The 21,875-nt window shown below is 49.4% G+C and overlaps 1 protein-coding gene across 2 annotated transcripts in view; it reads left to right on the forward strand.

The window, feature by feature from the left end:
* Positions 1–21,875, forward strand: part of Galnt9 (polypeptide N-acetylgalactosaminyltransferase 9) — a 77,177-nt gene that overhangs the window by 24,519 nt on the left and 30,783 nt on the right. For both annotated transcript variants that reach the window (XM_021186594.1, XM_029533902.1), the window contains exons 2-4: positions 8,831–9,011; positions 18,640–18,806; positions 20,266–20,440. In XM_021186594.1, the coding sequence (XP_021042253.1) occupies positions 8,831–9,011; positions 18,640–18,806; positions 20,266–20,440 (523 nt within the window). The remainder of the gene's footprint in view (positions 1–8,830; positions 9,012–18,639; positions 18,807–20,265; positions 20,441–21,875) is intronic.

The following is a 21,875-nucleotide window of genomic DNA, read 5'->3' on the forward strand; positions in this document are numbered from 1 at the left end:
CCACTGAGGAATTTGTGCCTGGGTGGCTGGTTGGGCTCATATGATGAACCCAGGCCTTGGGCAGCTCCATCTTTTCTGCAGGGTGGCAGATCCTTGGAGGGTGACCCCGGATGGAGTGTGGGAGGCCGGCCGTAAGACTGCTGAGTTGTCCTATGGACAGGATGTTGGTTTCCACTTTCTAGGAAAGATGTGGGAAGATGTTTTAAACTGAACTAAGGAAGAAACATTTCCCATCATTCTTAGAGTCACAAGACATTGAAGATGCAACACAAACTACAGCATCGTTCAGCTAGGGGCGGTTTCAGGACCAGAAACTAGAAAGCAGTTCACTCTAGCTTCTCCAGGAACCATGTCCCCACCTTCTTACAGCTCAGCTCTCTGGGATGGACACACACACTGGGTCACCCTATGTGAGGAACAGTCCACACATCAGAGTCTCCCGCCCCCAGATACCAGCAGAGCTTGGTCAGGTCCAAGTGACGGTGTGTGCTACAGGCTGTGACTGTGCAGCAAACACCACAGACCAGCTACAACAATAGGCTCTGAAGTCAGGGCGTCTACAGGTTTTATCTCTCACCATTGCAGGGAAAGCCTTTCTACCCTGTCCGGCTGCTGGAAGTTCCAGGTGTCCCTGGCTTGTGGCCTCTGTCTGTGCCTTGTATGCAGATGATCTTCTCTGTGGGTAGACATCCAAATTCCCCAGTTCTGAGGGCACCAGCCATGCTAGACTTGGGACCAGCCTCACCCTGTGTGACTTCATTTTACTGTGATCACATCTATTTCCCAAACTGTCCATTCATGCCTCTTGAAATGAGATTTTAAGCACATTGACCTTAAACGTATTTGGAGGATGCAGTTCAGCCCACAGTAGTGTCGGTAGTCTGGTCTTGTGTGCTTAGTGGGTATAACATTTACTATACTCATTGTTGCTCATTGGAGCTGGGGTTCATGAGAACCAGGAAGGAATGAAGCATTCCCTACCCCCCCCCTCTCGGAACCCACATGGCCCCTCCCACCCAGTCTGTACTGTGTCTGGAGCTTGGTCTGCAGTGAAGATAGGAAAATCTCACAACTGCTGCCCAGAAGTCCCATAGTCCAAGCAGAAGGGGCTGCCCAGCTCAGCGTGGATTTTAGCAAGCCTCAGAGTATGGGCAGCCCTGTAGACAGTTAACATGGCATAACAGGCCTCTTCTGTCACGGAAGAGGCCATCTCAGTGTCCTTCCAGGTTTGTCCTCATTGTTTCCTGGCGAGATCAAGGACTCCCATCTCTTCACAAGAAATCTTTGTGGAATAGGATCTGAGCTGACGCAGGGGGAGTGAAGGAAGATGAGAAGCCAGGATCTGATGGCAGAGCGAACCTTCCTTAAAGGCAAATCCAACTGGGAGTTTTCAACCAGTGTCGCTGGTACGGATTCCAGCTCCCAGAGAACCGTGAGGGGAGCTGAGGCCCAGGCAGGAGACTCTGACTTCAGGCCCCACTCCCAGGCTGGTTTTGGAGTTCTGCTTTGCCCATGATAACTCCTCTTCATTGGCAGCCCCTGACCAGTGCGCCTCAGGAGCAAGTCTGTGAAGAGCCCACTTGTGAATCTCCCCAGAAACAGCATTCCTGTCCCACATCTTTTGTTGGGGCTTCGCAGAAGCCTTGTGAAAGGCAAGAAATAGGTGTGTCCTTAAGGACTGATGAACATGTACCATCTTGAAGTCCTCCTGCGGCCCTTGGGCATACTTTGGAAACAAGGTGTGATAGTTAGTGCCGGTTGTGAACTCAGGCAGATCTAGAGTTCCCTAGGAGACAAAAGCTTCATAGTTGAAAGCGTTTCTAGGTTAGGTTATTCGAGATGGGAAGACTCATCCTCAATAGGTGGCCACATTTTGTGGGCTGGGGTCCTGGACTGAACCAAAAGGAGAAATCGAGCTGAGCACTAGCATGTGTTCATCTCCTTGCTTCCTGACTATGCATGCAGAATGCCCAGCTGCCTCATGTCCCTGCCGCTGTGACAGACTGCACCCCCAATCTGCCCTTCCTTCCTTATGTCACTTTGTGACATAATTGATATACAGGACTTCCCAGATGTGTAGTATATTGGGTGAGGTCATACGTAGGAAGGACATGGGGGCCAGGCCTAAACCAGCAGAGCCACCAGGATTCCACTTTGACATTTCACAGTGGAGGTTCCCGAGCAGGACCCTAGCCTGAGCAGGACCCTAGCCTGAGCAGGACCCTAGCCTGAGCAGGACCCTAGCCTGAGCAGGACCCTAGCCGGAGCAGGACCCTAGCCCGAGCAGGACCCTGGCCCGAGCAGGACCCTAGCCTGAGCAGGACCCTAGCCCGAGCAGGACCCTAGCCTGAGCCCCGAGTCTACCACCTCCGCGGAGCAGCTTGAGGGAGGCCTTGTCTGGGGTATTTTGTAACTCTGGGTCTGTTTCTTTACCTGTTCCCCAAGGATTGGGGAGGTCATGCCCTGGGGCTGTGTGAGTACAGACAGATCTCCAGGTCGGCTTGCTCAGCAACCAGAAAGCCAGCACGCCAGCCATGGAAGGCAGAGGCTAAGAACAAAGAATACCACAGGTGGACCAAGTTAGCCAGGAGGATTTGTCGAGGGATCAAGCTGGTAGTCTGAAAGTCTCGGAGAATGAAAACAAAGAAGGGGTGATGGCAGGAGGAAGGGGCATCAAGAGGGGGGTTCTTCATTTAAGGGAAGTCCCAGGGCGCAGGGTCAGCAACGAAGAGTACTGTTGCTCTGCCAGAGAACCCAAGCTCCATTCCCAGAACCCATGTCCAATGAGTGGCTCACAACCACCTTCAATTCCATCTCCAGAGGATCTGATGACCTCTTCTAGCCTCCACTGGTACCCGCTAGCATGGTACACATCTGCACAAACATAACACACACACACACACACACACACACACACATGGATACAAATATAAACACACACACACGGTTTTTTTCAAGACAGGGTTTCTCTGTGTAGCCCTGGCTGTCCTGGAACTCACTCTGTAGACCAGGCTGACCAGAAATCTGCCTGCCTCTGCCTCCCAAGTGCTGGGATTAAAGGCGTGCACCACTACTGCCTGGCTATAAACATATTTTTTTAAAAGATCAAAAGAAATGAAGTTGCAGAAGAACAAGTTAGAAGGCAGGCAGAAATATAATCTTACAGTTAACAGAGCACATGTTCCAGAAGGAAATGCCTCTTGAAGGCTGAACATGACCATAATAAACCCCAGATGGGAGAGACAGACAGACAGACAGACAGAGATGGCACAGAGAGTGTAGGCAGAGATACAGAGACAGAGCTGGTGTGGATGATACCTATAGAAGATAAAGAGTCTCCAGTGTTGGAATTCAATCCTGGGTTTGGGTGAGGAGAGACGCTTAGTAGGAATTCGCTTAATAGGAATTCTACATCCAGCAAAATTATCTGCCACTCTGAAGGAGGAAAAAAAACCAACAAAGTCTCCAACTGTCTTATAGCTTAGAAAATTCTTTCCATACAATCCTTCTGAAATATAATTTGGTAATATCCTTCCATCCAATAAAAGGCAACTCCCAGACCTAAGGACACATGGGATTCACAAAATCGGAGAGCCTACCCAGGCTGAGCATAAGAAAGTTTCCAAGGACAGTGTCCAATCAAGACAATACAAATGATGTAGGAGGTAAAGGGTCCCCAGATGAGGGTGTTGAGCACGGCCCATGGTCCCCGCTCTCCAACGAGACAGGCTTGGAGTCCACTCCATGGTCACCTTGTTGTGAAGGCTGGGATACAGAATGAAGACCAGCTGTTTCTAGCCATGCTGCCTGAGTGTGGCCATGTGCTACCTAACACCACAACCTCAGTGCCTCAGTTTCCTCTTCTGTAGATTGAAGTGCCCCATGTGACCTCCTAGAGGTCTGCAGAGCACATGCTAACAAACACTGCCATTACCACACTTAAATGCCCGTGCCAGAGCAAGATGGCTGGTCATGACCTAACATAAAACAACCAACGTGCACGTGGCTCTGGGAATTTAGAACACTAGCAATAGAAATTAATATTGCTGGCCAAGCGTTGGTGGCCCATGCCTTTAATCCCAGCACTCGGAAGGCAAAGGAAGGTGGATCTCTGTAAGTTTGAGGCCAACCTGGTCTACAGGGTGGATTCCAGGACAGCTAACACTTCACAGACCCTGTCTTGGGGGGGGGGGAGAGAAAGAAAGAGAGAAAGATTGCTTTGATATTTGAAAATTCTTTAATATGTGGCCCGAGATTGACTAGTGATGGAATTATTACATTTTGATCCAGGTGGGTCTTGGAGCGAGTTCTGTTCACGTAACTTCACAGGATAAATACCAACCAATCTATTTCTTGTTTTAAAATCCCATGGAATTTTGCCTGATTTTGCACGCCAGGGAAGAGCTGTTGCAGACAATCTTGGGGGACACTGTGGTACTGTGGGCAAGAAGCCCATACTTCCTTCACCTTACATGTTAGGTATCAAAGGACGTGGCAAAAGTTGACGTTTCCGGAGATGGAGTGTTCAGCATTCCTCTTGGAGTCACAAGGGCAACCACCAGAATCACTAAAAATAAAACAGAGCTGAGAAAAATTGAGGGAAGGAGGCACAGGGGAGGGAATGTAGGCAGAGGTGGAAACAAATTCCGCTCATTTTTCACACTGTGGAGCCCTGGGACTTGCCTCTGGCTCACACAGCAGGAACCAGATTCATCCGGCTATCATGGCTACAATGCTCATATACTGATTGCTATATGGAAAGAATGCAGCAGGTCACTGAGCCAAGTACTTCCAAGGGTGGGGTTGCAGGCAAGTGAACACAAGTGGTGTATGCTGGATTGGCCGGACAGTTCAAGTGGATATTTTGCTTTTATGGGGAAAGTCCCAAAGCTGGGTGCTAGCACCCCCTGAATGGCCCCCCAGCCACCCTTCAGCCAGGCAGCAGGGTCTGAGGAGTAGTCAGAGGGCATCAGGGCTGCTCTCCCACCAGCCTGGAAGCTGCTGTGTGTCTGTCTGCCCTGGGGGAATGCCCGTCTTTGACAAAAGGCACAAAGTGTAATGTGTTTAAAGATAGTAGGATTTTGACAGATGTGGTGATGAGGTGGGAGGGGCTATGCAGGGGCTACATAGTGAATTCCAGGCCAGCCTGGGCTACTGGAGAGACCATGTCTACAGCATGGTGTTTAGATATGTCACAGTATTGAGATTAAAAAAAATAAACAAGTGAATAAAAAAAATAAGCAAGTGAAGTGATATGTCTCATAATTTTTCTGTTTCATGTTCAGTGCATATCCTTTGATCCTATACAAATATCAACTCTCCATTTTTTTCAATATTTATTAGATATTTTCTTTATTTACATTTCAAATGCTATCTGGAAAGTTCCCTATACCCTCCCCCCACCCCTGCTCCCCTACCCACCCACTCCCACTTCTTGGCCCTGGTATTCCCCTGTGCTGGGTCATATAAAGTTTGCAAGACCAAGGGGCCTCTGTTCCCAGTGATGGCCAATTAGGCCATCTTCTGCTACATATGCAGCTAGAGACATGAGCTCTGGGGGTACTGGTTAGTTCATATTGTTGTTCCACCTACAGGGTTGCAGCCCCCTACAACTCCTTGGGTACTTTCTCTAGCTCCTCCATTGGGGGCCCTGTGTTCCATCCAATAGCTGACTGTGAGCATCCACTTCTGTGTTTGCCAGGCACTGGCATAGCCTCACAAGAGGCCACTATATCAGGGTCCCTTCAGCAGAATCTTGCTGGCATGAGCATTAGTATCTGGGTTTAGTGATGATGATGGGATGGATCCCCGGATGGGGTAGTCTCTGGATAGTCCATTCTTTCATCTTAGCTCTAAATTTTGTCTCTGTACCTATATCCTTTCATGGTTATTTTGTTCCTTATTCTAAGGAGGAATGAAGTATCCATACGATGGTCATCCTTCTTGGTTCTCTTGTGTTTTGCAAGATGTATCTTGGGTATTCTAAGTTTCTGGGCTAATATCCGCTTATCAGTGAGTGCATATCTAGTGACTTTTGTGATTGGGTTACCTCACTCAGGATGATATCCTCCAGATACATCCATTTGCCTAAGAATTTCATAAATTCATTGTTTTTAATAACTGAGTAGTACTCCATTGTGTAAATGTACCACAGTTTCTGTATCCATTCCTCTATTGAGGGACATCTGGGTTCTTTCCAGCCTGCTTGTGGACGTTGTACATCGTGGTGCGCACTAGGCTCCGCACCACGATGTACAACGTCCACAAGCAGGGGTATATGCCCAGAAGAGGTATTGCTGGATACTCCGGTAGTACTATGTCCAGTTTTCTGAGGAACCACCAGACTGATTTCCAGAGTGGTTGTACAGTTTGCAATCCCACCAGCAATGGAGGAGTGTTCCTCTTTCTCCACAACCTCACCAGCATCTGCTTTCACCTGAATTTTTAATCTTAGCCATTCTGACTGGTGTGAGATAGAATCTCAGGGTTGTTTTGATTTGCATTTCCCTGATGACTAAGGATGTTGAACATTTTTTCAGGTGTTTCTCAGCCATTCAGTATTCCTCAGTTGAGAATTCTTTGTTTAGCTCTGTACTCCATTTTTTAATGGGGTTATTTGAATTTCTGGAGTCCAGCTTCCCTGAGCTCGTTGTATATATTGGATATTAGTCCTCTATCAACTCTCCAATTTTTTAAACAATTAAAATGGGATGTTACAGACATACAAAGGTCCAGGAACCTGGACTGAGAGGAGGACCCCTCCCCCACTGGCTATTTGGCATCACCTCCCTAGCTGGGGTCTCCAGGTTCCATAGCCCCTGCCCCATCTAAAGCTTGGAGCAGAGCAGGTTTCTGTCTTAGCTTTCTTGGGAGTTCCTGGCCTCTCTCCTCCAATGCCTTATTTCCCAAGTTATCACCCGTGTCCTCGGGTTGGAACTGTATGTGGCAGCAACTTGCAATTGGTCTCCCAAACATTACCCATGCCCAGGGTGCCGGCAGTGATTTTGTATTTAAAAGTATAATTTATTTTAGCTCTTTATAATGTGTGTACTATTTACCTATTTTTATTTTTTTTTTAGTTTTTGAGACAGGGTTTCTCTGTGTTATAGCCCTGGGTGTCCTGGAGCTCACTCTGTAGACCAGGCTGGACTTGAACTCAGGTCTACCTGCCTCTGCCTCCCAAGTGCTGGAATTAAGGATGTGTGTCACCACTCCCCAGACACCACTTAAATTTTTATGTATTAATTAACTTTACTCTTTATTGTAGATCTTTTTGCATTTATTTATTTACTTATCTAGTGTGTGTGTGTGTGTACATGTACACATGCTCATGTATGTCACAGCATGTGGGTGGAACCCGGAGGACAACTTTCAGAAGTCATTTCTCTCCTTTTACATTGTGGTTCCTAGGGATTGAACTCCACACAGCAGCGCCCTTACCCTCTGGGCCGTCTCACTGGCTCTGACCTACCTTTCTTTGTTTCTTTTCTTTCCTTTCTTTCCTCCCTTTCTCTCTCTCTCTCTCTCTCTCTCTCTCTCTCTCTCTCTCTCTTTCTTTCTTTCTTTCTCTTCCTTCCTTTCTGTCATCTATCTATCTATCATTTATCTATCATTTATCTATCATCTATCTATCATTTATCTATCATCTATCTATCTATCTATCTATCTATCTATCTATCTATCTATCTATCTATCTATCTATCATCTATCTACCTAACATCTATCATCTATATCTATTATCTATTATTTATCTTATCATTTATTTACTTATCTATCTACCTATCTATCATCCATACCTATTATCATTTATCTACCTATCATCTATTGATCTCTATCAATCATCTACCTATCATCTATCATTTATCTATCTCTATCATCTATCTACCTTTCTAACATCTATCATTTATTTCTCTCTCTATTATCTATCTATCTATCTATCTATCTATCTATCTATCATCTACCTGCCTATCATCCACCTATCTCTACCATCTATCTATCTATCTATCTTTTACATACATTACATCCTGACTGCTGTTTCCACTACCTCCACTCCTCCCAGTTCCCCCTCCCAACCTCTCCTCTCTGCTAGATCCAGATCCACTCCTACTCTGTTTCCCCTGAGAGAGAGAGAGAGAGAGAGAGAGAGAGAGAGAGAGAGAGAGAGAGAGAGAGAGAAGACCAACTAGGGATATCAACCAAACATGGCACAACAAATTTCAGTAAGACTAAGCACAAACCCTCATATCAAGGATGGACGAGTGCAAGCAGTCACAGATACTTCCTACTCTTGCTGTTAGGAATCCCCAAAGAACACCAAGCTATGCAGCCATAATGTATATATACTTTATGCAGAGTATATATTATACATAATGTATATGCAGAGGACCTGGCTCAGACCCACACAGGTCCATGACTGTTGCTTCAGTCCCTGTGAGCCCCTATAAGCTCTGCTTAGTTGATTCTGTGGGTCGTGTTCTCATGGTGTCCTCAACCTCTCTGGCTCCTAGAATCCTTCCTCCCCCTCTTCTCTCCCTGGCTTTGCCTAGTGTTTGGTTGGAGGGGGGGCAGCCTCTGCATCTGCTCTTCTCAGATGCTGGACACTGCCTCTCTGATGACCGTTGGGCTAGGCACTTACTCTTGACATCATGATGTCAAGTAGCCTAGTCCCATGCCCTGGCTCATGGTCCCCTTCTTCATCCTCCTACAACCTTGCCAGCCTGTGTCTTCTGACCTCACAGCCAGTCTCGTTCCAGGACACACTGCGCAGGGGCTGGGTATGCTGGGAGCAACTCCAAGGATCTTCTGACCTGTCTTTTCTTGTCTTCTCCAGGCCTTGCGAAGCCCATTGGGCTGGTGGAGGGGCCAGGTGGCCTGGGCCAGGGAGGAGTGGCTGCCACTCTGCAAGATGACAGCCAAGAGACCGAGGGCAAGTTCGAGGACTTTGGGTACAATGCACAGCTCAGTGACCGCATCTCTCTGGATAGGACCATCCCTGACTACAGGCCCAAGAGGTGAGCAGCCTGGCCTTAGAAGCCGAGGCCTGGAGGTGGGGTTCTGCTGTACAGGGGTGTGGGGCTGCAGAACATCCCTCGGTCTCTTTGTGGCTCTGTCTCCCTTTCTCCCTGTCTCTGTATCTCTCTGTGTCTTTTCTGACTCCCTCAATCTTCCTAACTTTCTGTCTGTCTCTCTGTGTCTGTCTCTCCCTCCCTGTCTCTGTCTCTCTCTGTCTCTTTCTGTCTCTATGCTCTATCCCTGTCTCTGTCTCTATCTCTCTCAGTCTCTCTCCTCCCTGTCTCTCTCTGCCTGTCTCTATCTCTCTCCCTGTCTCTGTCTCTCTTGCCCCTCTGCTGTCTGCTATGTTCATCTTTTTGAGCCCCACCCCCCACACAGGATCGGTCCCCTTTCTCTTTGGTCTCAGAGACTGGCAGGGTAGAGGTGGCTGGACTATCTCTATGAGCCCAGCTATAACTGTGTGCATATACAATGCACATAGGCATGCAGATAGACTTGAACACCCGTGCTAGAGGCCTTGGTTCCTGCTAAGTGTTTCCTTCCTGCTGGCTTTTGCAGCTATCACTGGTGTGTGAGTACTGATACTGCTCAGTGAGCCTCCGGTGTCCGAGAGGTTTCAGCAGTCCTTCAGCGGGTGGGGCTATCTTGTTCCTCACCACAAAGATGCTCATTGCTATGACTTTCCTTGTGTCTCAGGACTGGCTTCTTGTCCCTGATTATTATCCCAGTCCAAAAGCACACAATGGGGTTGACCAGAAAGCTGAGATTGAACAAATAATCGTGATAGGAGGACCAGCTAGGCCCATGGCATCCATGACCTCAAGACTTTGAGTTGTCAGCAGCAAGCTGACTGGTCTTGAGCTCCATCACAGACCACCAGGACAGGAGACCTAGATAAGGAAACTCTCAGCAGTGCCTAATAACTAAGCTCGGGGCTCATCACCTGCCGGATGCTTCTCGGAGCCTCATGAAGGTCAATGAGTGGTAGGTCTGTTTTCAGCCTCGCTACTGCCTGATGGACCTAAGGACTTTAGAACTCCAGCAAGGAGCTTGCCGAGGAGGGTGGGGCTAGGAAGAAGGTGAAACAAGAAGCTCAGAGAGTTGCCTCACCAGAGCAGTGAGTGCAGGGATGGAGAAGAAAGGAGGGACCCCACCACTATCCACCGAGTTCCTGAGCCTCAAGCTTCAGGCTGCATTTGAGGACCTTTCATTCCTTACCCCCAGTTTGCTCTGTGCACGGTGATGAGCCACAGTGGTAAGATGGCCAAAGCCCAGAGTACCAGCTGGCTGTAAATGCCCCGAATCTGGAACAGTTCTCTGGGGCTGTGCTTGAACGGCTCCCAGGATGGTGCCTGGGCTGGGGTGATCCTCCCAGCGATGGAACCTGCACCTCCAGGATTATTCTGGTAGCTGTGCTATTTTCTAAGTCCCAGAATAACCTGTATTTTTTTTTCATGCCTGATTCTTTTATTTTTGGGTATCATCTGAAATTCAGAAGTTGAATTATTTACATCCTGAGACAGACCCAGGAAGCTAGTTGCTGCCTTCAAATCTGAGGTTACGCAAAGGTTTATGACCTGCTTTGACAGAGCCTGCTGGGGCCCTGTTATATTCTTTCTTGAAGCCCACTAATCTGGGTCGGGAAGGTGAGAAAGGGCTGTGGAGAGTGTGGGTAACATCCTGATCTGGACAGTCCACCTGTATCAGAATGTCACTTGTCTTGTCAAGGAACAGTGAGTCCTTCCAGCCTGATGTTCCCACAATGGACTCTCCCTGATGGACAATCCCATAACGGGGTTCTCCCTGATGGACATTCCCCTTCCCAGTGAGTGAACCAAGGACAGGCGTATTCAGAACTCCATCACTCAGCTCTTGGGCCCCCTCTTTCCACGTCTAGTCCCATTGAAGTATGACAGAAGGCCTATGCCAGGTGACACATGTGTGCCAGGCCTGGCCAATCAGAGCAAAGGCATGATGGGAACCAGCCCAGAGAGACTGAACCATGGGCATGTTGGGGCTGCTGAGAAATAAAACAGGAGCAAGTGGGACATCTGAGCATGCAGGCGGATGGTCAAAGTGTTGTGGGCAGGCTCTGAGATGATACTTGAAGCAACACCCACACATCCTGGGAGGCTCAGCCCCTTCATGTCCTCGTTAGCCCTCATGTAACCGTAGCACATGACAGTCCCCAATCTAGAATCTTTAAAGAGGCCTCCAAATTCCTGCTCCCCATCCCCAACCCCAGAACCATGGCTATTGGATGAGTAAGTTATAAACTTAGAGTGCTGTATGTAGTGTGCAGCTTGAGGTAGCACATCGGACGAGCAAGGTGAACGCATGGGCTGTGTGAGCATTTCCCTGCTCAGCAAGTTTTCACACCTGGTGTTAGTGACAGGTGTCTGAGGGTGGCTAAGTGGGAAAACTGATCGTTGCAAACTCAGTCCAGGCTCCCCAAAAGCATTCTATGATTTCCTCAAGGACTTCACGGTCCTAGCATGGCCAGTACATGCCTCCAGGACTATTCGGCATGGTCATCAGAATCTGGGCTGGAGGCGTGTGCGCGTGTGTATGCATACATGTGAGTGCATTTCCGTGCCCTCAGGCTACACCACCCACTCAGATGATTTCTCATGCTTTCTTGTCTGTGCCATCGTTGGACGCCTTTTGTCTGGGGGTGGACAGTTTTTCTAATTAAGCAGCAGCTTTAATTATGGCACAAAGCGCATCACATAGATGTTGATTACTAAGCCTGCCCCTGGGATGACGAAAGGAGGCCGGTAAATCCAAATTAAACAGTGTCATCAGAACCAACAGCGCTCCCCAGAAGCCTCCGTGGCGATGTCCCTTGCCTCGTGTTTGCGGTCTCCATGCATATTCATGGTCTGAGCCAGGAACAGCTTGGCTGTCAGCTCCGATAAGTGCGGACTGAGCGCATGACAAGCGGAAGGCTGAGCTGGCTCCTTGGATTCAGGCTGGCAGATAGATCTGCACCGTCTACTGGACGAACCCCACCTCTGCCTCCACGTACTCTCGGTTCTTGTGAGGATCGGAGGTATTTTGGACACTGCAGATCTCGGGGCAGCTGGGATTCCCCCAAAGACATGGCCCTTGACCCATGTTCTGTGGCACAGAGGTTTTGTCAGTCCGTTTTCGTTTGGTGGTGATTTTCTAGAAGATCTCCTCATGTAGCCCAGGCTGGGCTGACATTTACAGTCCTCCTGCCTCAGCCTTCTGAGCACTGGGATGACAGGCATAAGTCCCCACTCCTGGCCTTGGTTTTTACTAGGCGTGTGTTGCTGAAGCAGGCTGATTCAGACCTTGTTGCCACTAAACACGGAACCACCTGGGGTGGAACAAAGCAGGTTCTATTGTCTACACCTGCCACTGCTTTCCTCCAAAACATTATCACTACCTGCTGAGACCCTTGAGACCTTCCAGAGACAGCATCCTGCCAATCACCTTCAGATGGCAAAGGGCATCAAGAACGGAGTGGTGGAGGATGGGCCTCCTTTCTCTATATAAGCTCGGAATCTTAGTAAATTTGGGGGCTTTGATCAGCTATGTTGTCTTAGCCTTCCTTCCTTGTTTGATGTCTGATCACTTTCGGCCCCAGCCCGCCTTTCAGGAGTACCCGGTTTGAGTGTGGCTGCGGGCGGTCGCACTCAGGCATGGAGCTGTGGACGGCAGGTCCTTGTCCTGAATGCACAGCTAGTCCTTACCAGCTCTCTCTGCCTAGGTTTATACTCTGGTAGGGCTGTGTAGGACATCTGGAAGGACTTGCTTCCAAGAGGATCCAACCCAGAAACTGTCTCTGATGCTCCAGAACTGTCCCTGATTGACACAACATAGTGGAGTTATGAAACCTAATCTGAAAATGAAAGTCATCGTCCTTACATCCTTAAATGTGGACCACTGGAGTTAGAGCCCAGGGCTGGCTCCAGGCTTCTCAGTAGGCAGAGATGGATGCAGAGTACACTGGCTGTGGTATGCCTTCAGCCTTAGACCTACAGTGCAGCCATCCCCCGATCGTACTTGTGTGAGTTCTGACCAAGGTCCACTGAGCGTCCACAGGCCCACCAAGTAGAGAGGGTCCTGGGCTAAGGCAGCAAGGAGCTTAACACAGCTGCTGAATGTCAACAGAGAACATCAAGAGCTGAGCTGACCCAGAATATAATGTGTCACCTGGACCTGGGAGATCTGCCAGCACCGGTGACCCACAAATGGTTTGAGGGTTGTCACTGCCTGAAAGACAAGGGACATGCCTACACCCCTGTGAGGCCAGAGAGGGCTGCCTGTCTGAGTGGTTGGTTCACTAGTTTGAGGTCCCTTCCTGTTTCCCTTTGAGAGAGGGTGGTATGAGAGTGTCCTGTGTGCATCTATTACATCTGTGTGTCTTGCTTCTGACACATGGTTGAAGTGTGTCTATGTCTCCAAAGGGAGTCTAGACCTGTGAGAAGAAGGATGGTGGGCAGAACATGTGGGCTTGCTCTCAGCTTTTTGGTTCTTGTGGCTTTCGGTCTTTGTGCATGAACATGTGTCTGTGGCCATGTGTCCGTTACTGTAGGGGCAGGCACTGTGTAAATGTATGTGCCCCACATGTCATCTACATGCCAACTGGAGAGGTCTTGGTGGGATGTGTCTGGGTCTCCAGATAAAAATGCCGTGTGTACAGGTGTGAATGTGGACATGCATGTGCAGATCTGTGTGCTCATCTGTGCAAATGTGTGTGCCACTGTGTTTGTGTGTGTGTGTGTGTGTGTGTGTGTGTGCATAGGTATGGGTATATTATAGGGCAGGTTTGTCTCTAGCAACGATGGATGGATGGATGGATAGATAGATGGATAGGTGGATAGATAGATGGATGGGTGGATAGATAGATGGATGGGCGGATAGATAGATGGATGGGTTGGTGGGTGGGTGGATGGGTGGATGCACTCAGTCCGTGAAAGACAATTTGATACAGGAGGGACCCCTAGTCTCTGGGTCCTTACTGTTTCATTCCTCTGACCTTGGAGGTACTCCTCCTCAGCTTCTTAGATGGCGGTGAGAAGGCAGGAGGGACCCCTAGTCTCTGGGTCCTTACCGAAGGCAGTAGCACAGGTGACTGCCTAGTTGAGGGTTTTGAACTCGTGTATGCGCTCTGCTTGGATGAGTGTTGTGTTTCCCAGCAAGGCAGGACTCTGCCGTGCAGCATGGCAGAACTGCAGTCCCCAAGGACCTGCCTTCCAAGAATCTCCCCATACAATATTCCCAGAAACAAGGGCACGGTTTCCAAATGAGCAACTTCCTGTCTGCTGAGGCCCAGCCTGGCATGAGACATGGGCCCCGTCGCCTCGCAGCCAGCGGCTCTTGGGGACACTTCTTCGCTTCTTGTCACTCTCACAGTCGTTTTTCCATGGCACAAGGGGCAGCCTCGTGTATTTCCATTAGCACCGACGATCTGGGCATCTGGGGAATGGTGCTCAAATTCTTGGCAAGTGCGCAGCCCCTGCCGTCTCTCAGGCAGGATTCTCCTCTTTCCCTGTTATGAGCTTGAATCTCTGTGGCACACGTTCCCCTTAGCGTACTTCCCAGCCTCGGCTTCACCCTTCTATCCAACTCATGCTCAACCATGGGTTTGCAGAAACCCCACTTTGTGCCAGCAATGGGAGGGAACACTTTCCACGGAAAAGCCATGGTGGGCAAGATAGTGGGTTGATTGCTCATGGCTGAGCACACTGCTTTATTCTGCTTGGGGACAGCACTACACTGAGCCCAGAGTGGGAAAGCAACATAGCCACCACCTCCTGGTGCATGGCAGGCCAGAAAGGCAGTGTGGCTAACCACAAGAAGACCTAAGTTCTGGTTTATTTCCTCTCTGACAGACACGGTGCTATGTTGAGAGGAACCTCTGGCTCCCTTACACTCTGTTTCCCTCTGTCTGTCTTTCTCTCTTGACTCTCTGTTGCCTTGTTATCTCTGACTGCTCTGGTGCTATGGCTTCAAGGTTCATGCTTTTCTTCTCTGAGTCCCAGAGTCTCGAACGGTCCTGAGCATTATCTCAGCACACAGTACTCTAGGGAACCCAAGGATAGGAGGCGGCACGGGGTGCTTGCGATATTACCTCATGAACACGTTTCACACTTGCAGCCCAGGGCACCACACTGACTCTATACTGAAAGCCCGTCATTTGTCTGAGGAGGGACAAGGTACCCCCAGGGCACATGACACATAGCTCTCTGTAATACGCAGTAGCGAGGACGTTTGTCAGACCCACATCAGTGTCCATAAGGAGGGCGAAGAACAGAGGTGGGATGGGTTCAGCTCTGTGTCACATCTGAGCTTTCGAAATGGGATATAGAATCTGAGAGATGAGATGAACAGCGAGAGCTCAGGGGTATGTGAGACAGGTGTGAGCCAGCAGCTACTCATTTCTGTATTTGTTTAAAGGACTGCGTGACACTGTCTGTTGTCCTGTCTGTCTGTTTTTATCTCTCTGTGTTTCCCTCTGTCTCTGTCTTTCTCTCTTGACTCTCTGTTGCCTTGTTGTTATCTCTGACTGTCTTTCTTGGAGAGAATTACAAAAGTAGGTCCAAGCCAGAATAAAGACACTTCCTACCATCTCTCCTGGGGTCTCTTGGCCATGAGGGCAGGTTCTGACAAGCAGGGTCACTGTCCTGTCCTGCGTGTTATCTCACACTATGCTTCTGTTTGGCAGACATTTATCAGTATTTGGGGAGAGCCCATCCATTACCCTTCCACTCCTGGGAGACCCTGGGTCTTCTGCAGGTGACCAGGGGTACAATGTCCTGTGTCCATTTCCCAGTCCAGTGGATGGTGAATGTGAGAAGAGTCTAACCTTCCTCAGTGGAGGCAGTGAGCCAAGGCTGGACCTCATGGACCGGGAGATAAGATCTCTCCCTCTCAACAGCCCTTGACAGGCCGAGGACCAGAGACAGGACACTCTCAAAGCACACACCCAAAATGAACCAGTCCTTGCGGGTGGAAGGTTCTTTGGAGCAAGTGCACGTGCCCATGGCCAAATCCATGGGCTTCCAGACAACTAACCCAGAAACAGAAGGAGAATTAATACATTCCATCCCGGTCCAACCTGCTACTGCCTCCCGATAGAACATAGCAGGGCTTTTGCAGATGGTCAAATGGTATTTGGCCTGGATGCCCATCACCATCCTCTCGTGAAGGAGTAGGAGAGAAGACCCTGACAGAGGACCTGGGTGAGGTACACAGTCATGAGGTCTGTGGGCTGGGTGAGGGCTGTACATAACTGTCCTCAGAGCAAAGCAAGCCAACCACCATCCCACGCGCAGACGATCGTCCCAGCTGGGCTTCTTGACTATTTACATCTATCTGCTCATAGAGGCCATCACAAGATGGCCGCCTGAGTGTCTAGTGTCTCCCTACTACCTCTTGGTGTGCTGTGATTCCATGTGGCCCCAGGAAGGGGCTAAAGTATTTAGGCCAGAGAAGACTGAGAGAGGCTTCATTAGAGGACGTGGGAAGTCAATATCCCAGCTGATGACTTTCTAGTGTGGCCATTTGAGAGTAGCACTCCCAACCCTGCAAGTAACCTGTACTCGGTAAGAAAGCCCAGCTGGTTCGCTGGTTCCCCAGGGTGAACTTTGGTGGAATTGTGCCTGCTTGTTGGACCTTAGGAGGAGAAATAGACTTTATTTACATCCTGCGTCTTCTCTTTAGGAAGGAACTTCAGCAGCAATAAGGGTGAATCATGGATAGGGACTCTAACTGACAGACTCAGTGACGGGTGCCTGCAGTTTCCTGGTGCAGTAAACAGTTACGCTCCTCCCATGGGTAGGCATGGGGTCCCTTCTGGGTGGCTGCAGCTCCTGCAAGCCCGCTAATGTTTTCTCTGTTTTACATGCTCTGCAAGTTCATGAAAATCATGCATTCAACTTTCTCCTTCCACGGATAAATGGACCTAGGTCTTCTTGTCAGGAAGCGTTTGTCTGAGTGATGAAATCTCTGGAGCTAAGCACATGCAGCCCATATCAATGCGGTGCTACGTAGCGCTTGTCCCTTGAAAGTCACACAGGCGGCTCGGATGTGTGCAGCCTGACCGTGAAGGTGGTGGCGGCTGGGGTAGGCTGGGTCCTCAGCTATGCTGTGTACGGGGCATGGCTTCTGTGTTCAAGCTTGGGTTTGAAACCCTGCAGCTGAGAGAAAGCATCCTTGTCTCTAACAAGGGTGTTTGTGGCTCCCCACACATCCATAATTAAGTCAGTATCCTACAGCTCTGCCTACAGGCCAGTCTCATGGAGACATTTTCAGCATTATGGTACTATGATAACTCTAGCTTGTGTCAAGTTAACATAAAACTAGCCCGCCCATTCAGGTTGGCTAGAACATGCTATATAGTCAAGGGTGACCTTGAACTCTCCATCCTTCCACTCCTTCTGACTCTGCCCTTGGGTTTTGTTCCATCACACCATTGTGTATTTGTAGCTGTGTTTGCTTCTGTTTGAAACATGGCTTTCTTTTTATTTATTTAATTTAATTTATTTATTTATTTTGGTTTTTCGAGACAGGGTTTCTCTGTGTTGCCCTGACTGTCCTGGAACTCACTTTGTAGACCAGGCTGGCCTCAAACTCAGAAATCCACCTGCCTCTGCCTCCCGAGTGCTGGGATTAAAGGTGTGCGCCACTCAGCTTCATCACAAGGCTATCTCTGGTCCTGGATTTGCCCTTCCCTCTGCACCACCAGAGGCATGAGGCTTGCTCCCTACATCGTTTTCACTGGACTCTTGTGGTACCCCAGCACATTTGTTCCCAACAGCCAGGTGGCTCCTTCGTACTTCCCCCAGCTCAGCAGACCTTGTGAAAGAGTTGTGCACAGCTGCACATGGCCTATGTCACTGTCTGCCCAGATGGATCTCAGAGGGCAGGTGCTAGTTGAACAGAGACTATACAGGTTATATAACGTCTTCAACCAGTTCCTCCTGCTCTGAGACAATGAACAACCACTGGTGTACACTGATGATGAGCAGCACAGCTCCCTCCAATAGACCTCGTGAACCTTCATTGTCTAACCCTAATCCATAACCCTAACCCTAACCACAACCACAACCCTAACCACAACCCCTAACCCTAACCCTAACCCTAACCCTAACCCTAACCCCAACCCCTAACCCTAACCACAACCCCCTAACCATAACCACAACCCCTAACCATAACCACAATCCCAACCCCAAACCTAACCCCTAACCCTAACCCTAACCACAACCCCTAACCCTAACCCTAACCACAACCCCTAACCCTAACCCTAACCACAACCCCCTAACAATAACCACAACCCCTAACCCTAACCCTAACCCCTAATCCCTAACCCCAATCCCAACCCCAAACCTAACCCCAAACCCTAAGCCCTAACCCTAACCTGTTAAGCATCCAGCAATATAAAAGTCTTAAAGTGGATGGGCACAGGCTCAGCACGTGAGAAGCTGCAACTTCCTAAGTTTGGCTCTTTTGTAGCATTTCTTGGTTTCCATTGGCTGCCTCGTTTCTGCCCTTCTGCTGGCTCCAGGGTCTCTAACCTGCCTGGTTGGCCTCCCACAGTGACCACCGCAGTCCCAGCTTCCCGCTGCCCCCTGTTGACCACCGTGCCTCCCGCAGGTGCAGACAGATAACGTATTCTGAAGGCCTGCCCCAGATCTCTGTGGTCTTCATCTTCGTCAACGAGGCACTTTCAGTCATCCTGCGTTCTGTGCACAGCGTGGTCAACCACACACCCTCCCAGCTCCTGAAGGAAGTCATCCTGGTGGATGATAACAGCGACAACGGTGAGTGTGAGAGCACGGCTTTGATGCCGTAAGGGCAGGACCGTGGGGCAGACGGCTTTGCAGCTGTGGACCAGCTCTTGGGGATATGGATTCCTGTGGCTGTCCCAGCCAATGGCTTCTAACAAGGTTTTTGAAGCCATAGAGTTGAGTTGCTAAGTCGAGAGGCAACAGCTTGGAGGTGCAGCCTGGGAAAGCACCTTGCTGTGCATCCTCCCATCGTCAGCTGCTGCCAGCAATACACGGGGCTCTGGGCTGTGACCCTTTGCTCTGTCTTTGTGATGCTGGCACACAGTCCTCTGTGCACCTTCCTCTCAAGGCCACTACCAACGGGCCTGCATTAGTTACTTTACAGATTGCTGGGACCGAGTATCTGACAAAGTCAACCTAAGGAAGGGTCTGTTTTGGTTCGCAGTTTGAGGCTATGGTGCATGGATGGAGACAGCATGGCGGAAGGCACAGAATGCAGCTGGTCATATCCACACTCAGAAAGCAGAGACAATCAATGCCAGTGTTTAGCTCATTCCTTCATCTTATTTAGTCCAGCACTCCTCTCCATGGGCGGTGCTGCCCACAGTCAGAATGGGCCTCCCACCTCAACTAACCCAATCTAGAAACTTCTTCATTTACCATTTTTAACCATCTTCAAGTGTGTGGTTCAATGATCTTGAGGATATCCATGATGGGCGACCACCACCTTTACCTCAGAACTGTTGTTGGTGGGGGAGGTCTTTTGAGCCTCATTCTGTAGCCCAGGCTAGCTTGGGACTCATTACTTAGCCTAAGCCGATCCCAGACTCACAGAGATCCTCCTGCCTCACCTGCTTGAGTGTTCTGAGACAACAGGCATAGGCCATCATTGTTATGGTCACAGAATTCTTTCAACATCCTAAACTGAACGTGTTCTCATGGAAACCAGTTGCTTACCTGCTCCAGTGGCCAGCACCTTCCTTCTGCCCCTCTGTGGATTTGACACCTATAGACATGTCACAAAGACAACCAACTCACATTACGTTAGTGTCTGGTGTGTGTCACTTTTGGCTCTGTCACAGTCCTTCTGTACTGCAGCAGTATCAGAGTGTCCTATCTCATCATTACCAAGTGACTCCTTTGTGTGAAAGAACCTTGCTGGCTGCCACCTCTCCTGCACAGGAGTTCATTCCTGTGTGTAAAGAAATGGCTGGCTGTACCCTCATCTGCACAAAGTCTACATTCTGTGAAGCTGCTGGTCTTGCTACCTACACTGCCTCCATCACTTTGAGCTGTTCTTATTTTCTTCTTTGCTACCTTTCCCAGATTCATAGGACCGGGGTCCTGTCGAGTATGTTGGATCTCTCTCAACCCAATGTGACTTCACAGTACCTTTTTGAAACTCCAGTTTGGGAGCAGGGCTCAAACATCTCAGACATGGCTCAGATGCTTGCCAATGTAGCATGCTAACACATGTGTCTTTCCCTTTCAGTGGAACTCAAGTTCAATCTGGACCAGTATGTTCACAAAAGGTACCCAGGCCTCGTGAAGGTTGTGCGCAACAGCCGTCGGGAGGGTCTGATCCGTGCCCGGCTGCAGGGATGGAAGGTGGCCACGGCTCCCATTGTTGGCTTCTTTGATGCCCACGTGGAGTTCAACACTGGCTGGTAAGGGCTGGGGTATGTGAACATCCAGTGTGGATTCAGATCAGACAGCACATAAAGCTGGGTGGGGGTCGTGACTCTGCAGGTTTCCAGAGATGGTCTCTGCTAATGGCTGTTTGGCATAAGTGGAGGTGGTTTTTTTGACCTTGTGGGAAATTCTAGATCTAGATTTCTTTTTTTTTTTTTTAAGATTTATTTATTTATTATATGTAAGTACACTGTAGCTGTCTTCAGTCACTCCAGAAGAGGGCGTCAGATCTTGTTAGGGATGGTTATGAGCCACCATGTGGTTGCTGGGATTTGAACTCCAGACTTTCGGAAGAGCAGTTGGGTGCTCTTACCCACTGAGCCATCTCACCAGCCCCAGATCTATATTTCTTATTCAGGGAAAGGATTGGGCTTAAATGAGAAACCAATGGAGCCCTGTGGCCAGGAGGTATAGAGACATCCCCATCCTGTGGTCATAAGCCAGCAGGTATGCAAGATATCCATTACAGGAGCAATCTGTCTATCCTTCCAGTGTGGATTGGGATCTTGTGGTCCATGGAGGCAGGAACCTTAGACCAAAGCAGGGCTGTGTAAGCCCAAGACATCCACAAGGGCTGAGTGGTCCAACGTCTCTGTCCTGGGATTCCTCATGTTTGTAGAATGGCTTGAGAACAGTGTCTTTTGTCCAGCAAGTGACTCGTCCTGAAGAAGCAATGTCAGAGGCTTGGGGCCAGAGCTTATTCCTTATCCCATGCTGCTAGAAAAGAGCATGTCCCTCCTGCTGACCCTGTGCAGGAGCTAGGCAGACAAAACAACAGGGAGCTTTGTGATTCAGTGATGCCCTCTGGTGTCCAGGGTCCTCAGCTATTAATCTATGTGGGCTATGCTCTACCTATGGGTGTGGCTGGCAGAGTTCTCCTATGGTCTTTGTTATTCATATGGAGAAGGGAATGTTAGGATTCCTACTTTTGGATCTGCTCTGAAACTCAGTCTCTGTGCTTGTCAAGATCCCAGAGTGGGACCTGCCATCACATATATGCATGTCACATGAGCAGCTGGGACCATAAGACAAGATGCCAAGACCACTTTAGGGCAAGGTGTTGTGAGGAGGGAGAGTGGGTTCCAGAGGGTGCAGAGAGCAGGGTGGGGGAAAGGGGAGGTGACCTGGAATAGTGTTACCCCTAGGGCCACCACCATGAAAGCCCCTCACTCGATGCTGAAGACAGCCAGGGTTTGTCTTCTGCCAGGCGGGGCACTCTGATCAAGTGTGGAGATCAGAGCTGGTCCCTTTGAGGCTCTAGAGAGGGTCTTGTCCTCTCTCAGCTCCTGATGGCCAGGTGTCCCTCAATGTGTGGCTGTACTACTACACTGGCTTCCAGTTGGCTTGCTGTCTCTTTTTTTTTTTTTTTTTTTTTTTTCCGGGGTGGAGGTGGGGATATGAGAAATGGCC

The sequence above is a fragment of the Mus pahari genome, chromosome 23 (assembly GCF_900095145.1).
Source record: "Mus pahari chromosome 23, PAHARI_EIJ_v1.1, whole genome shotgun sequence".
NCBI classification, from domain to species: domain Eukaryota; kingdom Metazoa; phylum Chordata; class Mammalia; order Rodentia; family Muridae; genus Mus; species Mus pahari.